Raw genomic sequence first — 21,133 nt, 5'->3', positions numbered from 1 at the left:
GACCTTCTCTCTGAGGTTAGCCCCGTCAAGATTAAGGATGGAAATCTTGTGGCCAATGCCGCAACCTTAGAGGGCACCAAATTTGGCATTGGAGAACATGAGCTTGCAGGAGACACAACAACTGTAGCATTACCGTAGAGAAAAGCTTTAGTTGGCACAGTGTTTTTTCTTTACAAATTTCTCTCAAACCCCTATGTGCATAAGAATTGATAAACTGAGAATTACACAATTAAAACTTCAATCAATTTCTGAGTTCTTCATTACTTTCATATTTCTCGTACTATATATTTAAGCCTTAATACATATACCATATGTCCTTATTGGATATAATATATTATGCAATGTTGTATTATATGAGAATTAAATGATCTGTTATAGATATGACTTATGATAGAATGAAATATTATCATGTTTTATATTGTAGGGCCAACCCTGCCTAACCAAAAATATATATTCATATCCTCTCTCTTCTTTAATTTCAATTGATAATTTCTCTCTACTTTCCTCAAGTTCTCATATATATTATTTTGTAATCAATCATCCCTCAAAGACAAGAAACTAAAACAATCATAAAGTGTGTGTGTGTCTGTTTGTGTCTATATATATATATAAGTAATATTTAAATATTTTGAAGATGATTCCAAGAATTGACACTAGTAGCAATCAAATTGAATCCCCATAATCAATTATTAATATGTATGCAAACATCAAACTAATGAGGCCAAGACATGGTAGTAATCAGATATAAATATAAAGAAAAAGACATGTTTGAAAGATTTAAGAAAATATATACCACAATATATCATTATATATGCACAAAGTAATTGATAGTTCAAATTAAAGCATTTGAGGAACATCACCACCCCAATAAATTTGATGTTAACCTCAAATATAGCATTCAAGTTCATGTTTTCAATTAAAGTTACAGCTAATAAGATTTATGAACTCATAGGCTATAACATAATATATGATTCAAACAAGGATTAGAATACTTATGAACCCTCCAAGATAGATAAAGATTAATCTTCAATATATATATATTTGAAGAGGAGTTTGGTCTTGATAACTGAAACTTCTTGTTTAATTTCCAATAATAATATCACTTTTTGATATCATCCCTAAAAAAACTAAACATAACTATCCATTGAACCAATCTTTTTTTTTTTGAATTAAAGAAAAGAACTAAGTATCATAAATTATAGATAATAATCATGTATAATACATAAACTAACTGCTAACTGCTCTTTCTTGGTTTGCTTTTCCTCCTAGCTCAGCTCAGCTTCTAGAAGGAACCACCACCCCTCCTTTAGGAACTTGTGCTTCTTCTTCTTTGTTCTATTTACCTTGTTCTTGTTCCATTGATGATGAGCTAATAATAATATCCATGCTTGCTTGTGCTTTTCTCTCTTCCACATCACCACCACCACCACCACCTTCCATTTTCACAATAATCTTCTTTGGTCTTCCTCTTTTCCTAGGTAGCTGTTCTTCTTGTTGCTCTATTATTGCTTCTTTTGATGATGATGCTGCTTCAGCTATTTCTACTGATGAAAGCTGCTTAATCTTTTGCGGTTTCTTCTTACCCATCAATCATTAATCATAAAAAATCAGTCTTTTCTCATATATATATATATATATATATTACAAATTAATAATATTCTAAGAAAACATATTGAAGAAGAAGGCCATAAATAGTCTTTTCTCAGCTAATGGGAAAACAACTAATCACTTTTTTTTTTTTTCGTTTTTCATTTGTAAGGAGGTCTACCTCCATTTCTGATCTTAGTGTTCATTGCTGTCTGGTGTTTGCCTCCATTTTTGTGTTTCACTTTGTCCTTACTTAAGAGTTAGCTTGGAAACACAAGTAATTGATCTAATGTAGAAATTACAAATTCCGCATGTCAAAAGCTATTGTGAACAATGGTTCTTAATGGCGAACGGGAAAACAGCAGGGAACTTTAATGGTTTAAGACTACTATAGTGAAAATTTGGATAAGCAATGTAAAACCCAAAAAATCTCAGCTTTTAGAATAAGTTGGAAAATCTTCTTTAGTGCTTAAGCTTTACTAAGGGACTAAAAATATTTGGTAATCATCCTGAATTTAATTTTCACAGGATTGAGATTTTTTTTTCTTTTTTCGACTGAAACACTCGAAATCTAAGAAGCATGTCTTTGTAACTGGTGGTCTATACTTAAACTCATTTATTAGTCATTCTCAATATAACGAGAGTGATAGAACAAGAAAAACAATATAGAAACAGAATGGACAGAATAAACCCTTGATGGAGGAAAAATTTTAGTGCAATATTTATGGCCCTCGATGTACAAATTGCACGTGGGCCATTTCTATATAAAATTTATATAAAAGTGGTCACCACTCTTTCACACGCTATGTTATACGCTTGTCTTTATTAACACAATCTATTGTGTCTATTTCTGATTTATTTGTTCAAGTAGTGCATGGAAATTGCAAATCTTACTATACCTAGCAAAAGATACCATAAACTAGGACCACATACACGACCTTGTGTAGCAAGCAATCCTATTGACACCAGGTTTAAGCACTTGTGTAACATGCAACTATACAAGTAAAACTAAGAGAGCTCGACACATTAAACGTAAATCTTATTACAATAGAAAACTAAGAAAATAAACAAATAAAATAGAGACTAAAGTACTCAAGAAAAGGTTACCATGGTGAGTTTAGATTCATTGAATACTTTTGACTTATAAAACACACAAAAAAATGATGAAAGCTCACGAGCTTTTGGTTTTTCAAATGTATCTTTTTATAGATGCTGTGGGATGTGACACTTCCAAAAATTTATTTGGTAAAGAATAGAATTGAGTGAAGAATGAAGATATTTATTAGATTTTCACTAACTTGATGAATCGGGACAACATCCTTGCAAGCTTCATGGCATTGATACTTGCTCAACTGCTTATCCACTTCAGAAGATGACTTATTCTCTGTAGAAAACTAGAAATGGTTGCATTTGAACAACGAATGCCACACGAATCCAAGCCTTGCGTTTCTAAATCAGTACCTGCTTTACTGCAATTTGTGGAAGTTACACTTGATGTCAATAATTTTAAAGCTTAGTGCATGCACTCCGTTTGGTGCAGAAGGATTATGGAATGAAAACAGGGGAAATGCAGAGGAATTGATTATCGACCGGTTGGATCATTCAGGTAGTGAAAAGCCTATCATTTATCCTTAATAAATTCCAAACTTGATTTGTCAACACTCATCAGATTTGAGGTAGGTTACGTCTCCTTAACTTCTTAGCCTCAATATAAAAGTTTCAATTTTTTACTGTGATATTCTTTTAAAATGTAGAATTAATTAACAGGGTAAAAATTGGATCTTTCAATTTATAAGAAGTACATAAATAGAAGAGTCCAATTTGTATACCTCTCACAATTTTAAAAAATACCAAAAAATTATAACACTAAAATATATCACACATCTTACTTTTATATTTAAATTTTTTAGGCTCAAAATTTTTGTTGCAAGAGACTCTTTTATGCGGCAAAGTTAAAACTTAAAAGAGAGAATGAATTGGAGGTTTGTTTTATCTTATCCAAATTTTAAATTTTATAATTTAAAAAATAAAAAATAAAAAATAAAAAATCCCCCGGACGAGAGGAGGAATGTGGAATTTCCGAATTTGCAACACAAATTCCAATTCTGAGATTCCTAATTGTATCATTGGACGCCGCCACCAATTCCATTTCAGTGATTCCTAATCGTATCATAATTCGACGACGCCATGAACAACAATGATCGGGTGCTGTCAATCCCACTGAAGAAGACTGATCCGGTGGAGCTGTACCTGCCGTTACGTAAGTTGGTAGCCTCAAAATACTCGGAGGGCGATGCACAAAAAGTTGAAAGCGTTCTCCAAACCCTAAACAAATGCCGCCGGGACATGGTGGAGCGTAGAGCGGACCTCTCCCTTCCCATGCAACGTGAATGCCTCCTCCACTACTTCAAATGCCTTTCCATGGTTGAGTCACTCTTCCCCTCTCTCTCCTCCGACGCCGACCCCATTCTCTTTGTCTGGTACGATGCCTTCAACCCTGACCATCAGGATGGGGTCTCCTCACAGCGCAGCGCCATCCAATTGGAGAAGGCCGCAGTTGTCTTCAACCTCGGAGCCATCTACAGCCAGATTGCTGCCTCCTGCGACCGTACCACCGCCCTTGGCCGTCACCTTGCAATGGAAGCCTTCAAAGTTTCCGCCAATTTCTTCCTCCAACTCTGGCAGGTTTTTGCCAAGGACGTGGTCGCCACCCTCGATTTGACTCTCGTCTTCGCGGAGTTTCTGCACCTCCTCTTCTCCGCTCAGGCTTCCGAGCTCGAATTACGGGAAGAACTGAACAACAACGACGCCAGTTACGCTCTCCAACAACACCGATGTGCCCTATCGTTTATATCGGTCAGTCTTCACTCTTGATTGATTTTACATTTATTCTTCATTCTAATGATGATGAATTGATGATGATGATGTTTAGGTTTATAAGCTTTATCGTAGAGCATATGCACTGATACCTACTGATTCGGCTGCACGGAAACATGTCCGCTCTTTTGACCCAACCTGGGTAACTCATCTTTACCAGAAGGCCACATTCTTTCAGGCAGAGGCTCGTCAGAGGCAATCATCCATCCTACCCGAATCCGAGCGACCTGGAGTATACTCAAAGGTCGAATCTTGTGCTCTTGATCATGATGCAGAATGTATCCCTGAGATAATAGTTAGAGGGATTTGCTGCAGGCCCTCGAAGAAACACAAGCTGATGTACGGAGAACGAAAACGAACACGAAAACAAACGTACATTGACCTCAACCTCTCGGAGTACAATCCTTTCAAGATGATGAAGTATGGAAAGCTGGTGGCTTACCCATGGGACATGCCTCCTCCTTATCCAACAAATTCGGCAATCCTCCAATCTTCCTTGTCTTCTTCATCGTCAGATATTCTTGCATTCCTTCCTTTGAAGAAGAGCGAGTCCTTGAATCTCTATGAGTCCCTGCGCAGTTACTTTGTCCTCAAATACTCTGAGAGCATGGCAAAGAGAGTAGAAGGCCTTGTCGCAATGGTACACAAATTGCGCAATCAGATGCTGCGTGATGACCTTTCGCCACCCCTTCGCCGTGACTGCCTCATGCGTTATTACAAATGCCTTTGCATGATTGAGCCTGTCTTCCCTATGAATGCCTCACCCAACCCGCCTATCTTTGTTTGGTACAATGCCATCAACCCTCAACAGCACTCTTCTCAGCATAACATCCATTTGGAGAAGACCTCTGTTCTCTTCAACCTGGGAGCCCTCTGCACCCACATTGCTCTCTCCTGCGATCTAGATGGTATAAAATATTTACATCTATAGATTTTAAGTGTACTGTGTCATTATGTGACACTTCGTTCAATAACAAGTTTGACAGATTTAGTGTGTTTTGGATTTCAGTTTGTAAACGAGAGTTTACATAAAAGTGATTTTGTAAACTTATTTTTGATGAAAAATAAGTTTGTGTTAATGTGATTTATGTTTGGCAATTTTTATATTAAAATTGATTATAGTAAAATAAATATTATTTGGGTTATACTATTCAAAATCACTTTTAGATAAAAAATTACTAAAATAGACACCAACTTAAATAATTTTTGTATATTATCTTATCATTTTAATTTAGATATTTGAATAAATCTTATTAATTAATTCTATGATAAAATTAATATTTATACATTAAAATAAAAATAATATATAAAGATTGGAAAAATATATTTTAAATTAAAACTAACAAAATATAAATTTTAGAGAGTACTAAGAATAATAAAAAAAATTAAATATTTATCTTGGTAGTAATTGAAATAAATCAAAAAAATTTTTATGATATTTTTTATATAGTATATTTTTAGTACTCTTAGTACTCTTTTTTAGTATGTTATAATTTTTTATTATTATTATTTACAATTAATTTTTGTTTAATTTACTTTCTTAATAGGATCAATATATTACATTAAAAAAAATAAAAATAATACAAAAAAATTATAATTATAAAAGTGTATAATATCAAATAAATAATTAATAAAAAAATAGTAAATAATAGAAAAAGATAGTTCATATAAACAAAAATAATATAAATAATACAATAGTATGCATAAAGGATAAAATTGGTAAAAGATAAATAAAGATTGAGTATTGATGGCTAAAAGCCCGTTGGTGAAACGCAGAAGCTTAAAATTGTTGCTTCTTGAAAACGTGGTTTTGAATGCAAAATCACTTCTGCGTTCATGATCCAAAAATTTGTCAAACCAAAAATTACAGCTTTCAAGATATCTAAACGTACTTTTTCTTTTTGAACGTGGTTGCCAAACACACCCTTGGACCTTCTCTCTGAGGTTAGCCCCGTCAAGATTAAGGATGGAAATCTTGTGGCCAATGCCGCAACCTGAGGCACCAAATTTGGCATTGGAGAACTTGAGCTTTTAGAACATTACCGTAGAGGAAAACTCTAGGAATTAACTAATTTACTTTTTTAAATTGGATGTTGGAACTTTGTTGGTTGATACTAGAACTTTGGTGAATAAATGGTTAGAAAATGGAGAAATATTAACCTATACAACTAAAATAACTGATGAATTAGATTCAATTATATATACACATATTTAACATTAAAAGGAAATTTATCTACTTAATAAATCATGTATTAACTTTGTGTTTGTTTTACTTTTTGTTTTAGAATATTTTAAATTGAATAATTCATATGGATATAGCAATTTACATTTTATTGAAACAAACTTATTCTATTTAAAGTATATTTTAATAATATTTAGAGTCATTTTATCGAACTGAAATTATTTTTAGAAAGTCAAAATATTTTTTTTCTTTCAAATCATTTTAATTAGTTATGTATTTAAAATCGTTTTATCAAATTATGTTTTTCAAATTATATATAAATCAGATTCATATAAAAAATTAAAAACAGATTATTAGATCATATGCATTTATTAAAAAAAAAACATAAATGGACAAATATTTCAAATTTGATAACGGAAGTAGAAAATAAATTTGTCAATAAGTTGTAAAACAATTGCCAAAATGTAATTACTTCAGCAATTATACCTGCATAGCAAAGACTTTTTTTTAAAAGTAGTGATTAAAAAATAAAAAAATTATCATCTTTTGAGCAAGATGTGGGATTTTTTTCAATTAGAACTTTAAAAGTGAAATAATTGGAGGATCTGTTAAAGAGGCACGCGTTAATTGATTTGGATTGATTTAAAAGTCTGTTAAAGAGATATGTAACATAAGCAGCGTTTAGGGGATTTCGTTCTCTTCAGACTTGTAAAGCTTATAAGTGCAAAACACTTTTATGTAGAGATTAATCTATATATTAAAAGAAACTCTTGGAAATGTAAGCTTCAATTTAAAAATATTAAATGAGAAAACTCTACTTAACACTAAAGTTAGCCACACTCAAAACCAAAATAGAGAATAAAATAGCATACTTTGAGAGTTGCATCAAGAAGGTCTTAATGGATTCACTTTTGTCAATGGCAGTATCACTACCAATTACCAATATATTCATCCATAACCACACTATTAAAGAAATTCAAATATACTTATAATTAATATTCAAGCAATTTGTGTTCTCATTGGTTTAAAGAGTCATAAAAAGTACGAGCAAGATATTAAATTACGTTAAGGCAATATGATAAACAACAATTAAATCAATTTAAAATAAGAAAATGAGTAAACAAATTGAAGTCCTATATTTTAAATTTTTAATCGGGTCTCCTTATCAAAACATTAATAATAAACAGTTGAAAATTTTATACAATTTAGTATTATGAACAAACTAAAAAAAAGGTTCTATGCACATGCTGTACCAAACATTGTCTTGTAACTACAGCATTTGGTGGTGGAATAACTACGTCCCATGTCTTGTTTCTTTGCAACGCATTAAATTCTTTAATCATAGCTAGTTTCCACTCTATAGATTTCATTGCTCGAGTAACATTTTTGGGTAGCAGATGACCATCATCAATGTAAGTTGAAGAGGCAGTGGTCCAGTGGATAAGAATGTTTTTGGTTTTGTAATGCCAGCTTTGGCTCTTGTGGTCATAAGGTGTTGATTCTGAGGTTTAGGATTTTTAGGAAATGGAAGATCAGTCCGAATTCCTTTAATGGTTGTTCGCTCTAGTTATGTTTATGCTGCTTGAGAGGAGGGAAATCTTGGTCACTGAATTACTTATGGATAGTGTAAAATAGATGCATAACTCTGTTTGGGCGCCATTATTTTATTAAAAAATATCTTTTTTAAAAAAAAAAGATTTTTTTTTATTTTTTAATATATTTGACAAATTTTTAGTAGTAAAAATAAAAACATTAGTAAAATAAAAAAAAGGATATTTTTTGAGAAGTTGTAATTTACGTCTTTTTTTAAAAGATCTTTTTTCTTTAAAAAAAAGATGTTTTTCATGTAATAAATGAACAAAAAATATTTTTATATTTTTATACCCAAACATAATTGATAGATAAAAGACCTTTTTACATGAGATATTCAAACATAAAATTACTTTTACTTTTTTATAAAATACACATTATACACTTAGGTTATTGGCTCCCTAGCACTACCCTTTGTTATATTAGTATTTATTATTAAAATAGAGTGCAGGCATTTATTATATTAGTATTTATTATTAAAATAGAGTGCAGGCATTGTAGTTATCTTCTGCGTGCATGAGTCTCTTTGATTCCTCGTTCCCAAAAAAAAAACCCTAACACGGAAAAGAAAAGCCAATAATGAAACTTCCGTTTTCTTCGTTACCGGTGGATATGACGGTATCCTCTCTCTTATCCACCGCGGTTGCCGCCTCAGCTGGTGTCCTAATCATGTTGTCAATGTACAAGGGTCGCCGCAAGAGCCTCCTTCAAAGCCCCCACATTACAACGCTCTGTCCACCATCCGAACGCGAATGTCCATGTGGTAAGATCCTATTCGTTTCCCAAATCAGAACGTCAAAAGCCCTGGCGCAGCAGCTACGCGATATGTTAGCCTCAAACCGTATTATTTTAGATCTCGTAGATACGGTTGATTACGAACCCGAAGACCTAGCCAAGGAGAACCTCGTCCTTATCGTTGCTTCAACTGCGGAACATTGGAACCGATATCCGCTACGATGGCCTATCGTCACGAAAGACATCATCCTACGTAGCGCAGCAGAGGAGTTCGCCAAGTGGCTCAAGGAGAGAGTAAGGAGCTTTGAGGGTGAAGTGTTTGCTGTGAAGGCTTGCACTTTCAGTGCGTTTGGTGTGGTCGGTAGGTTTTCCGAAGATGGCAAGAATTTGATGGCTAAAGCCGCCAATCACATTAGGGATTTGGGTCACGCTACTCAATTCAACAATGATTTTGATTTTGACAACTGGTGGCAAAGGGCTGTTGGGATTTTGAAAGGTGCAGTTTTGGAAGATGCAGTGTCTGATGGCAAGTGTGAGGAATCTGAACCTGAGGTCGGTTTCTGCATCCTCTTATCAACACACCTGCCAATTGAATCAGTTAATTGTTCTAAACTAATTCTTGATTTAATATTATCTTGGATAATATAGTTGTTTCCCAAATTTCAGGATGTTTCTTGTTCCGATCCAAAGCTACTCATGCCGCAGCGATTCTATGTTTTTGTGGAAAATGTTGAGAAAGGGGTATATAGGACCTACACACGCAGGATGTTAACTGTCACTGAGGCGAACTTGATGAAGGATGGCTCTGTTGATCTTGAAGAAGCAGATCCTGTTGCTCCTCAATGGCCTCTTGCCAAAAGTATAAGAGTTGATAAAAGGTTACCAATGCATCTAGGATTCTGTTCCGTTGGTGGTGTCTTGTACTTCGCAGGTGGTACGGTGCATTGGATTCTTCCAAAAAAATATCTGGTAGGCTCGGACGTTTATTACCCCAAAAATTTGTGGTGCCTCGAGAATGATGGCTCTACTTGGATTTCGAGTATACGTGGTAACACATTCAAGAACGGAACTTTAGTAGTCCCATACGATGGCAAGTTGTTAATCTTTGGGGCTGATTGGGTTGAGATCTACGACCCAAAATCAGATTACTGGGATAGAAGGGAAGTGACTTATAAGGACTTTTTTCAAGGATATATGGATCTTAAATGTTATTTTCTGTGGAAGGACAACAGCACTAAGAATCGCAAGACCCTCCTTTTCTTATATTTTTTTGATGATGGGCAACAATCACTCATGTCATATGATGTTGAAGCAAACATCTGGAAACCCATAGAGTGCCGGTTTCCGCCAATTCGTGATGATGTGTACGTTCCTAGGAAACTCCTTCGCTTGGGATCCACTGATTATCTACTCATTATTGATTTCGCCGCTACTTGGTACGTGTACGACTTGTCTAAGAAGATCGTCTTGGCAGATCTGCATATAAGTGGTCTTGATGATACTCTGCTGGTGTTGCATGTTTTCTGTTGTCATTGCACCCGGAAAGAATGTCTGGTCTATATCTTCATGGAACTATGTCTAGACTATGATCTTCCTGACTTTGTTCCTTATGCGAGAGTAAAGCTCCAAATTGATGGTATTTTTTCTGCTGAGGTTGAATCCAAGGGTGATTTAAAACTTGGTCCCTATACCCAACTCCACATGTGAGCATGCGCCTTTCTCTATCTTCTTTGCTTATATTATACTGTCTCAAACTTCCTGAACCTATCCATTGAACTTTCCTTGTTTACTTTTAACCCTTTGAACAGGTTTGCTGTTGGAGACGAAGACATTGAAGGGAAGAATGTAGCTTAGTTGTTGTTGTTGTGGTAGCCATTTGGAATGTGTTTCCTTGAACTTATTAGAATTTTATCGTTAATGACCGCTAACAATAACTTTTGACTTAAACTTTTAAACTTATAAGACACGGGATACACAGATATACGAATTTTAAAATCTTATAAGACACAGAGACACTGTATATATATATATATAAAATATAAAGTATTTTTTAAATAAATTACAATATATTTTTTATTGATATTAAAATATAAAATAATTTTTTAATTATTTTTAATGTCTTCTTTTAACTATATAAAAGTATTTAAAATATTTTTTGTTTTAATAAACAATAATATATATTATTTCTAAACTCATTTTAAGAATACATGTTAAAAATAAGGCTGAACACGCTAATATGTGATGGTATTTAAGTGTGTCTAAATATGTCCGAAGAATAATTTTTTATTTTTTATTAAAATACGGTTGGACACGATAGACACACGTGTCGAATGAGTATTTGTACAGCAACTCAACAAAGTATCTGTACTTTATAGTATGCCACTATCTATTAGATAGAAAGAAATTAGAAGCAACATTTAATATTTCTATTCAACAAGCTTGCATGCCATTGATGAGAAAGAGAAGCTGAATAATATTACATACCTTGAATGAGAAGTGTTTGCTATTACTTTTGTTTTGCTTGGATGAATCGTTTAAGATTTTTCCAATCATCAATTATTGCTTATGATCCAATTGAGTTGAATACATTCATGGATGTAATATACCGATTTTAGATTCTGATGGAGAATATGCATTTTGTTTTAATTTATGATTACTTGATAATCCTTAGTTTCTATGTCAACTACATTTTATAATTTTGTCCGTGCATTTATTAATTAATTTACATATTTAAACATTCTACTACATCTTTTGGTGAATATCATCTTCAATAAATTAAAAAATTTTCACTCGTTGTTTTTCTAATATGTATGCATTGTGTTATGTTTTTTTTTTTTGTTTATTTATTGAAGTAAATTGTCCGTTTTATTTTAACTAATTATGTTTGCTCATTTTAATTGAAAATTTGAAATATCAAATTATTTATCTTCCATATCATATATAGAAAAACTGTGCAAATGCAGCGGGTATCGACTAGTATATATATATATTATTACAAATTAATAATATTCTAAGAACACATATTGAAGAAGAAGGCCATAAATAGTCTTTTCTCAGCTAATGGAAAAACAACTAATCACTTTTTTTTGTTTTTTTCGTTTTTCATTTGTAAGGAGGTCTACCTCCATTTCTGATCTTAGTATTCATTGCTATCTGGTGTTTGCCTCCATTTTTGTGGAAACACAAGTAATTGATCTAATGTAGAATTACAAATTCCGCATGTCAAAAGCTATTTGTATCAGCAATTTAAAACCCAAACGCTGAACTCACATGTTTTTTGTTCTGCCGCCTTCATCAACGGCTTGCTTTGAGCAGAGTGTATCCTCACAAAGAAGCTTGTTCTGACACACATTAATGCTACTTTGAGGTATTACTTTATCACTTTCATCGGGATCAACACTTATTCCATTAAGTTCTAATGTATCAGATTCTCTTGAAATCATTGCACGTTTCTAAAACTAGATACACTCATGTGAGAACAACCAAGCCTTGCGTTTCTAAATCAGATGTCAATAATTTAAAAGCTTAGTTCATGCATTCCTTTTGGTGCATATAATTTAAAAGCATTGACATACATCTGTAAATTCTAGATTGTATCCCAGCTTTCTTTGTTTTTTATGCGGCAAAGTTAAAATATAAAATAAATTGGAGGCTTTTTTTATCTTATTCAAATTTTAAATTTTATAATTTAAAAAAAGAGTATATATCTATTTTGGTCTTTAAAGAATGTTAGACTGACATTTTGGTTCCCAACTAAACATATTTTGTTTAGTGCAGTCATCCCCTGGCAGAGCAACAAATAAACATAAGGTCTAGGAGCATAGATTTAGTTTTTGTGTGCTTAAAATAAGTTTTGTTTTTCTTTTTTATTTTTGGATCAAATTCTTTTATGGAGAGGAAGAGAAGAAATATAGAAAAAGAAAAAAAAATTATCGAAAAGAACTAATTATCATAAATTATAAATACATAAACTAACTGCTCTTTCTTGGTCTGCTTTTCCTCCTAGCTCTGCTTCTAGAAGGAACCACCATCCCTCCTTTAGGAACTTCTGCTTCTTCTTCTTTGTTCTCTTTGCCTTGTTCTTGTTCCATTGATGATGAGCTAATAATAATATCCATGCTTGCTTGTGCTTTTTTCTCTTCCACATCATCACCACCACCACCTTCCATTTTCACAATAATCTTCCTTGGTCGTCCTCTTTTCCTAGGTAGCTGTTCTTCTTGTTGCTCTATTATTGCTTCTTTTGATGATGATGCTGCTTCAGCTTCCTTAATCTTTTGTGGTTTCTTCTTACCCATCAATCATTAATCATAAAAAATCCTTCTTTTACAAATTAATAATATTCTAAAGAAACCTATTGAAGAAGAAGGCCATAAATAAAGATCCCTTAATAATAATAATAATATCCGTTTAAGGACTTACAAATAATCAAAGATTGATTCTTCAGCACAGCAAAATCCTGTGCATCTTCTTGGTTTTGTGATGATACAAACAAAAGAAAAAGAAAACTTGTCTCTCTTTCTCTCACTCTATAGGATTCTGAAAAAGTAAGCACCCCTGGCCCCCCCTTAGGCCCTTACTCAACTACAGTGCTAAAATAAATAAAATATAAAGAATCATAAAAGCTAAAAATGCTTGAGACAATACTACAAAAAAATTAGACACCAAAAAAAAAAAATACNTAAAAGAATAAAAATTTAAATTATTCATGAGAGAATATATATGATCTCGATGACTAGAATGCCAATTTTTAGAACTGCACTTGTTAAGTAAAATAAGCCTTTTGGATGTATGAGTAATTTTTCTTTTTATTTTAAAGATAATTTTCTCTTTTGCTAAGGATATATTTTTCAAAGACAATTCTTATACTTCACTAAAAATATTTTCTATTTATTAAGTTTGCAAATTGCGATTTTAAGAGTAAAAAAGGTTCAAACTCAAAGTGTCTTTTTCTATTTTTTTTTAATAAATCTAATTATTCCCTTTTAAGCATATATTTAACTTTTTCTTTGAATTGAAGTTAATTCTTTTAAGAATCAAACCAAAAACCTGAAGTTTATAATATGTTGCCACCACCACATTACACTATTTCTTCCCACCAAAAGGAGGAGAAAATAACATGTTAATAAAATAATTAAGATCTAACTACATGCAATGCCACTCAGAATTTTATTTATATAATGAATAAATTAAACTTGAAACAGATAATAATACATGAGTTTTAGAGATCATAGTAAGAGTGGAATTGACTAAAAACTGAAATTTTGTCTCTAATAGAGAGATTTTGTGACAAAGTTGATAACCTCTTTGCTCTTGAAAGTTTGTTTTATATATAGTGCTTGAAGAAGTATTTTATCAATTAAAGCATGTCTCATTTTGAATCGAAGTTAACATTCTATTTTATTTTTAAATAAAGTATTATTCTGAATGTTTGTTTGGGTGTTATTATATAATTTGATAAAAAAAATCTTTTTTAATAAAAAAGATATTTTTATTTTTAATTTTAACGTATTTGATAATTTTTAATAATAAAAATAAAAGTGTTGAAAAAATAATTTGGTAAATGTGTGGATAAAAGTAAACCCTAAAGCATATGGTTAGGATGGTGGACCCAAAAGGATCAACCATGGTTTGGGCTGTTGTTCTAATCACTACTAGGGGTCTCACACTACTTTCCTTGTCTTGTGTTTTTTTTTTTTTCTATTTTTTCTTTCCTCCAATTTTATAATACGACTTTCTCAAGTTGATTGAACAATTTTTTTTTTCATCATATTTTTCAATTTGACCGTTCAAAAATTAATTTGTTATGAATCTGAATTCTATTCGAAAGATACCATATGTAAAAAAAATAAAACAAAAAAGAACTACCACTTTTTTAATCTAAAGATGTGTATACTCCCATGCACAACATTATTCATTCAACATATATACGTATATGATTTGCAAACATAACAAATTGAACATAATGGAAATTGAATTTGGGTCCAGCAAGATTTAAATATTGTTTCCAACTTGTTTTAATATTTTTTTTATCGATACAAACATTTCTTTAACAAGTTATATATATATATTAGGAAAGTATATATTTTAATTCCGAAGTGTGAAAAAAATTTTAAAAATATTTTTAAATTTTATTTTATTTTAATTTTGTTCTAATTTTTTTTTATTTACATTAAATATATCATTGACGATTAAATTTTTAAAAAATTTAAAATTAATCTAACAATAATATATAAAAATTATACTTGATTTATTTGTATTCAAAATCGTTCTTATAAAATTATTATTAGATTAATCTTACCGTTTTTAAAAAATTAATCATCAAAAATAGATTTAATACAAATAAAAAAATTTTAGATTAAATTAAAATAAAATAAAATTTTAAATTTTTTTAAACTCCCAGAAATAAAAAATATATTTTATCTTATATATTTTTAAATTAAGTTTATCGAAACTTATGCGAAGAAAAAGTATAGGCATAAACGGAAGGCTGCGTGGCTAAGTTTCTCGTTTGTGAACATCTTGTCTTACTCCAAATAGTAACATGATAAGATCAATTTGATAAATTAATCTTAAATTTGATGACTTATTAGGATCACGATGATCTTAAGCTGTCAATTGTGACAATATATATTTCAATTATTTGTCTCAATACAGGTGTTCTTAAATGTTAAATAAATATATATTACATAAAATCTTTTAAGTGAAGGAAGAATATATAGTATAAACTATATATAAAGTTAATTCATATTAGAGGGTGGATGGCGTGTAACTAACCTAACATTAATAAACAAATTTATGTCTAATTTAATTCCATATACTACTAATTAATTGCATTGACAATTGTTCTTTCTGTTTCAAATATTGTTCACAAAAAGTATGCCATAAACGTGATGATATTTCTTTTAAAGGCACCGGCCTCGTGAGACGTAATGCAAATTCATAATTCATTATCGGATAAGAATGGATTTTCTTAGTCAAAAAAACATTTTGGCGCATATAATTTAAAAAAGAATTTTGTTCTTCACAAAAACCTGCTCCCTTAATGAAAAAATGTGATATAGTTCACATGTCAATGTTAAAATCTAATTTATCACATAAGAAGTTATGTTGTCACATTACCATTTTTTTATTAACATAGAAGGTTTTAGTTCACAAATATATATTATTGTCAAATTTTTAAATAATGTAAAAATATTTTTATTAATAAAAAAATTTAAAGATATTTTTATTTACGATAAATAATTTAAATATATTTTTTAATAGTTTATCCTAAGTTTAATTAATATATTTAATGCGTATTTTTTTCGATTGATGTTTATTATGATAATAAGTTATTAGACTAACTTAATTAAATTTGATTAATAAAATGATTTGATTATATAGTAGTATTCTATTTCAATATTAGTGCTTATTTGGCGCCATTAAATCGATAAAAAAAATATATTTTTTAATGAAAAAAATTTATTTTTTAGTGTGTTTTGACAAATTTTTAATAATAAAAGTAAAAGCATTAAAAAAATAAAAAATATTTTTTTAGAAGTTATAATTTACATCTTTTTTTAAAGATTTTTTCTTAAAAAAAAAAGATATTTTTCACATATAAATGAATAAAAAATACTTTTATCTTATTTTACCCAAAATATAATTGATAGATAAAAAGATCTTTTTATATGAGATGTTCAAATATAAAATTATTTTTATTTTTATAACAAATTTTATAAAAAATATCATTTAAATTTTTTTTTAAAAATAGCAACCAAACAAACTCTGAATCTAAGAGATCAAATTAATTTGTAGTATCCTATCATCCAATCATAAGTTTAGAGTAAAGGACAATTTTGTCCCTGACCTTTGTTACCGCGGACATTTTCGTCCCCGAGGATTAGGAAATACTTAAATGTCCCTGACCCCGTTAAAAAGTAGATATTTTGACCTCTCCGTTTGAGTGTCTCCGTTTAAGGTTGACGGAAAACAGTGACGTGGCCCCGTGGCGCTGAGCTGACCTTAACGGGTTGCCACGTCGGCTAGGCTTTGTAAAAGAGGACAAATATGTCCCCAGAGCCCAAAACGCAGCCGTTTCTCCCCAACCTTTCGAAACTAAGCACAACTCACCCACGCAATACACATAACACCAAGACGATCAAAATCTCTCCCCCTGTTTCTCCCTCCAAAAATTGCACTACGTGGAAGAGCAATCGGCGTTCGGTGAGTGAGCGGTCGGAGGCAAGAAAGAAGGTTACCGTGGAGGTTAGCACCGCCGCCTTCCTTTCAAGGTAAGATCGCCCTCCTTACTCCTGAAGTTTCTGTAGTTTATAGTAAGGGTGAAGTGATCATGCGTGCATGTTGACAGTGTATGTAACAGAGGTGTAATGAGGGCAAAAAATAGTTTTTAGAGCATGGTGTCTAGTAGTAGTCGTAGGAGGTACTGTGTTAGGGCAAAGGGGGATTTTGTAATAAATTTTCAATGTAATGTAGTACTCACACATAGTTGTTTCTTGGTAATTTTCAGATGGTGGATGCTTTTGTGGTGCCAGTTTTTCACCACGGTGGTAGCTTCGTGAGAGGTAGTGATGGTGTTCTTGTTTATCAGAATGGTAAAGAAGAGAGGTTCCCGGAGATGGACCTAGATTTTGTGAACTTCGGGGACCTTGTAACCTTATTTAAGGGTTTGGGATACCAGTCCTACAAGGCAGTATACTGGTATGATCGAACAAGTGCGTTGCTTGAGTCTGGGCTGAACGAGTTAACCGGGGACGCAGGGATCAATGCAATGCGGGAGAATTTAGTGAAGTACCAACAGAGTCTTGAGTTCCACATTTACTTTGACCACCCCATTGATGCTCCGGAGGAAGTATTTGATGCTGGCAAGGATGGTGACGATGAAGTGGATGTGGATGAAATATTAAAGGAATTGAAGACATCCTCTTCATCGGATGATGGGTATGAGAGCACCGAAGATGTATTATATAAACCTCCACCAGCTGGGTTGGAGAGTGATGGAAGTGATTCTGAGAGTAGTAAAGAGGCTGTTCGTGGCAAGAGGAAAAGAGTAAGGGAGCCAAGAAAGAAGGTGATAACCCCCAAGAAGAAATTCACAAAGAAGGTGCAAGATGGTAAAAGGGAGCATCCAACTGGAGAAGATAGCGGTCAGGGGAAAAAGGGGACAGCTGGTGAAGCTGGTTTAGGGTCTGCTGCTGGGCCTAGTGATGGAGGAGGTGGTGGGTGTAGGCCAGGACTGGATAATGCATGGAGATACTATGTAAGTGAAGTCCCCACAGAGCCTGAGGAAATCATGTTTGAGTACCAGCCAGAGCATAGTTGTGCAAGGGATTTAGGGAGTAACGTAGCAGACCAGCATTGGATCAGCAGGAAAATTGTGAAGAGGATGGCTACCCAACCACACATGACTACTAGGGAGGCAACTGAGTTCCTAAGGGAGGAATTTTCTCTTGCTCCCCATCCTAAAATGGTGTATAGAGCAGTGGTTGAGGCCAGGGATAAGATTATGGGAAACGAGAAGGAACAATACAAGAGGATAAGGGATTATTGTGAGCAGATTTTAAGTTCTAATCCAGGATCTACTGCAAGGCTGGAACTTATGACACTTCCTGAAGCTCCCCCTGTTTTCGACAAGATATACATATGCTTAGATGCCTGTAAGCGAGGGTTCAAGGAATGGTGTAGGCCTTTGCTGCACCTGGATGGATGCTTTCTCAAGACATACTACATGGGGTGGCTTCTAGCAGCAGTTTCCCAAGACGCAAACAACCAATTTTATGTTGTTGCATATGGGTTATGAGGGCTGAGACGAAGGATGCCTGGAAGTGGTTCCTGACTAACCTTTAGGCAGACATAGGAGATGATGCAAACCATGGCTGGAACTTCATTTCAGATCAACAAAAGGTATGATGCATTATTGGTTCATTATTGCACACTTCATATATTTGCTGAATTGTAATTGTTGGCTGCTCATGTTCAATGCAGGGTTTACTCCCTGCCTTAAAGGAAGTCATGCCAAAAGCCAGGCACAGGAACTGCGTGATGCACATGTGGAAGAACTTCGTTAATAGGTTCAAAGATCTATACATAAGAGAGGTTATCTGGGAGTGTGCCAGATGCACAACAGTTGCAGAGTTCAAAGACTATATGGAAGGGCTGAAGGCAGTGAATCAGGGGGCTTGGGAATACCTCTCCAAGTTTGAGCCAGAGACATGGGTCAAGGCTTATTTCTCGCATGGGCCGAAAGTTGATAACCTCACTAACAACATGTGTGAGGTCTTCAACGCCAAAATTGTTAATTACCGCTGCAAGCCAATCCTGACTATGTGCGAAGAAATCAGGTGTTACCTGATGAGGATGATGGTAAATCACAAGCGAAAAAATCACCCTGGTAAACTAGCACCAGTGCAGCAAAAACGGATGGAAAAATTACTGACTCTTAGCACAAAGTGGGTGGCAGAGTGGGTTGGAGATAATGAAAGAAAAAGGTTTCAGGTGAGCCGCAAAGGAGTCAAGGTTGATGTGGACCTGATTAAGTACACATGCTCCTGCAATCGATGGCAACTTACTGGTAATTGTTTGTTCACCTATAATTGTTAACTGTTTGTTCACATGTAATTTACCTATTCTATACTCTGAGTTAAGCCTGAATACATTTTTTGGGTAGGAATGCTATGCACACATGCACTTGCTGCTATAATGAAAAGGCGTGACAGGGCAGAAGATTACGTGCACCCCTGGTTGTGTATGGAATCAATCAAGAGGACTTACTCACATTGCATCAAACCAGTCCCCAGTGCAGAATTCTGGCCCCGGACTGAATACTCACAACCAGAACCCCCCATCATCAAGAGGCCTATTGGCCGGCCAAAAGTTCACAACAGACAGAAAGATCCTGCTGAGCCATTGATGCAAGGGGGAAAATTGAAGAAGTCATTCTCCGTGGCTTGCAGTAAGTGTGGTGAAAAGGGCCACAACTACAATACCTGCAAAGGAGCTCCATCAAACCCCAATTGGAAGCAAAAAACAAAGAAGCCTAAGAAGAAAGAAGGAGACAGCTCTCAACAACTGGTTGTGCTTCCTTTGTCACAGTCAGCTCCAACTGCAGGGGTAAGTTTGCATTCCCTATTTCTGGTTTGAATAACACACTCTTGTGGAATTGCTGAGTTAGTATAGAATTCCTCAAGGATCAATATGTCTTAGTATAGAAAACCTAGGGGACTCATCTATCTTATTATCATGCTTATTGATCATGTTCATTAACTCTCCAGGATTCTTCAAGTAGCCAACCAAGCAATACAACACCCCTGCAACAACCAACTACTGTAACTATTTAGTTTCTTGTCTTTGTGATCAATTAGATATATGACTTGTTTGAAACCAGTTGATGTGCTTTATTTTTACCCCATGTTTTGGTCTGCTATTGCGTGCAGGTTACGAGTGCAGCTGCACCAAACCCTGCAAATGTTGCACCAGCTCCATCCAGATTTACTAGATCCACACTTGTGATACCAACTCCGGGAGCAACAGTCACTCCATTCAGGCCACCCGCCCCAACAACAACCCCTCCAAGTAAAGTTCCAGGCAAGGTTCCATCGATGGTTAACAACACTTCTCGCCCTAAACCTTCAAAATTCAAACCAAAGCAGAAGATCTTCAGGCTACCGGCACCACTGACTCAAGGACAATCTAGCACACCGCAAGTAGCACCAGCTCAGGAAGACCCCAAAACAATAACAACAACTGAACAAATTTCTAAGGAATCAACATGACTGACGGCTGACGATATTATGCTTTTTTTTTTGGTTTAGCTATGACCCAATGTAAATGATAACCAGAAATTCTAGATACTGTTTCCTTTTTTTGGTTTGGGTCTTTATTTTGGTTCAAACAATACTTATGAAGTAACAAGATGTTAATGGTAGAAAGACATACTACTTTCCTTTTATTTTGATGTTAATGGTTGAAAGTTTGATCTCTTGTAACTTTGCCAACTTTATGTACATGTTAATGGTTGGCAGTTTGATTTCCTGCTACTTTTCCAACTTTCTTTTCATACATACATAATCACAAAAATGACCCAAACATATGTCAGATACACAAATGATTAATACATTTCATTTTCACCATTTGGCCGGTCTTACATCATTTCTTATAACT

General features: G+C 33.5%; 3 protein-coding genes across 3 annotated transcripts in view; all 3 read left to right on the top strand.

Annotated features, from left to right (window-relative positions):
- LOC107495946 (uncharacterized) overlaps positions 1-242 on the top strand; it is a 55,643-nt gene extending 55,401 nt beyond the window's left edge. The window contains exon 4 of the mRNA XM_016117146.3: positions 16-242. Within this exon, the coding sequence (XP_015972632.2) occupies positions 16-138 (123 nt within the window). The 3' untranslated portion in view covers positions 139-242. The remainder of the gene's footprint in view (positions 1-15) is intronic.
- Positions 243-4,169: 3,927 nt separating this feature from the next.
- LOC107495921 (uncharacterized) lies at positions 4,170-5,395 on the top strand (the record flags this gene model as incomplete). Its single annotated transcript, XM_016117132.3, is given in 2 exon segments — positions 4,170-4,443; positions 4,520-5,395. Coding segments are annotated over 2 exon segments (1,095 nt in total).
- Positions 5,396-8,784: 3,389 nt separating this feature from the next.
- On the top strand, positions 8,785-10,918 carry LOC107495957 (uncharacterized). The gene is made up of 3 exons (XM_016117151.3): positions 8,785-9,523; positions 9,638-10,674; positions 10,780-10,918. The coding sequence occupies exons 1-3, from the start codon at positions 8,816-8,818 to the stop codon at positions 10,823-10,825; spliced, it is 1,791 nt and encodes a 596-aa protein (XP_015972637.1). The 5' UTR covers positions 8,785-8,815; the 3' UTR covers positions 10,826-10,918.
- Positions 10,919-21,133: the final 10,215 nt, after the last annotated feature.

This window comes from Arachis duranensis, chromosome 6 (genome assembly GCF_000817695.3).
Source record: "Arachis duranensis cultivar V14167 chromosome 6, aradu.V14167.gnm2.J7QH, whole genome shotgun sequence".
NCBI lineage: Eukaryota > Viridiplantae > Streptophyta > Magnoliopsida > Fabales > Fabaceae > Arachis > Arachis duranensis.
Note: the sequence above shows the minus strand (reverse complement) of the source record. Positions and strands in the feature narration are given on the sequence as shown.

Excerpts from the sequence above, each read along its gene's own strand:
- LOC107495957 (XM_016117151.3), top strand. The coding sequence starts at position 8,816 with ATGAAACTTCCGTTTTCTTCGTTACCGGTGGATATGACGGTATCCTCT. Across the intron at positions 9,524-9,637 it reads GTGAGGAATCTGAACCTGAG|GATGTTTCTTGTTCCGATCC; the intron begins GTCGGTTTCTGC and ends CCCAAATTTCAG. Across the intron at positions 10,675-10,779 it reads CCCTATACCCAACTCCACAT|GTTTGCTGTTGGAGACGAAG; the intron begins GTGAGCATGCGC and ends CCCTTTGAACAG.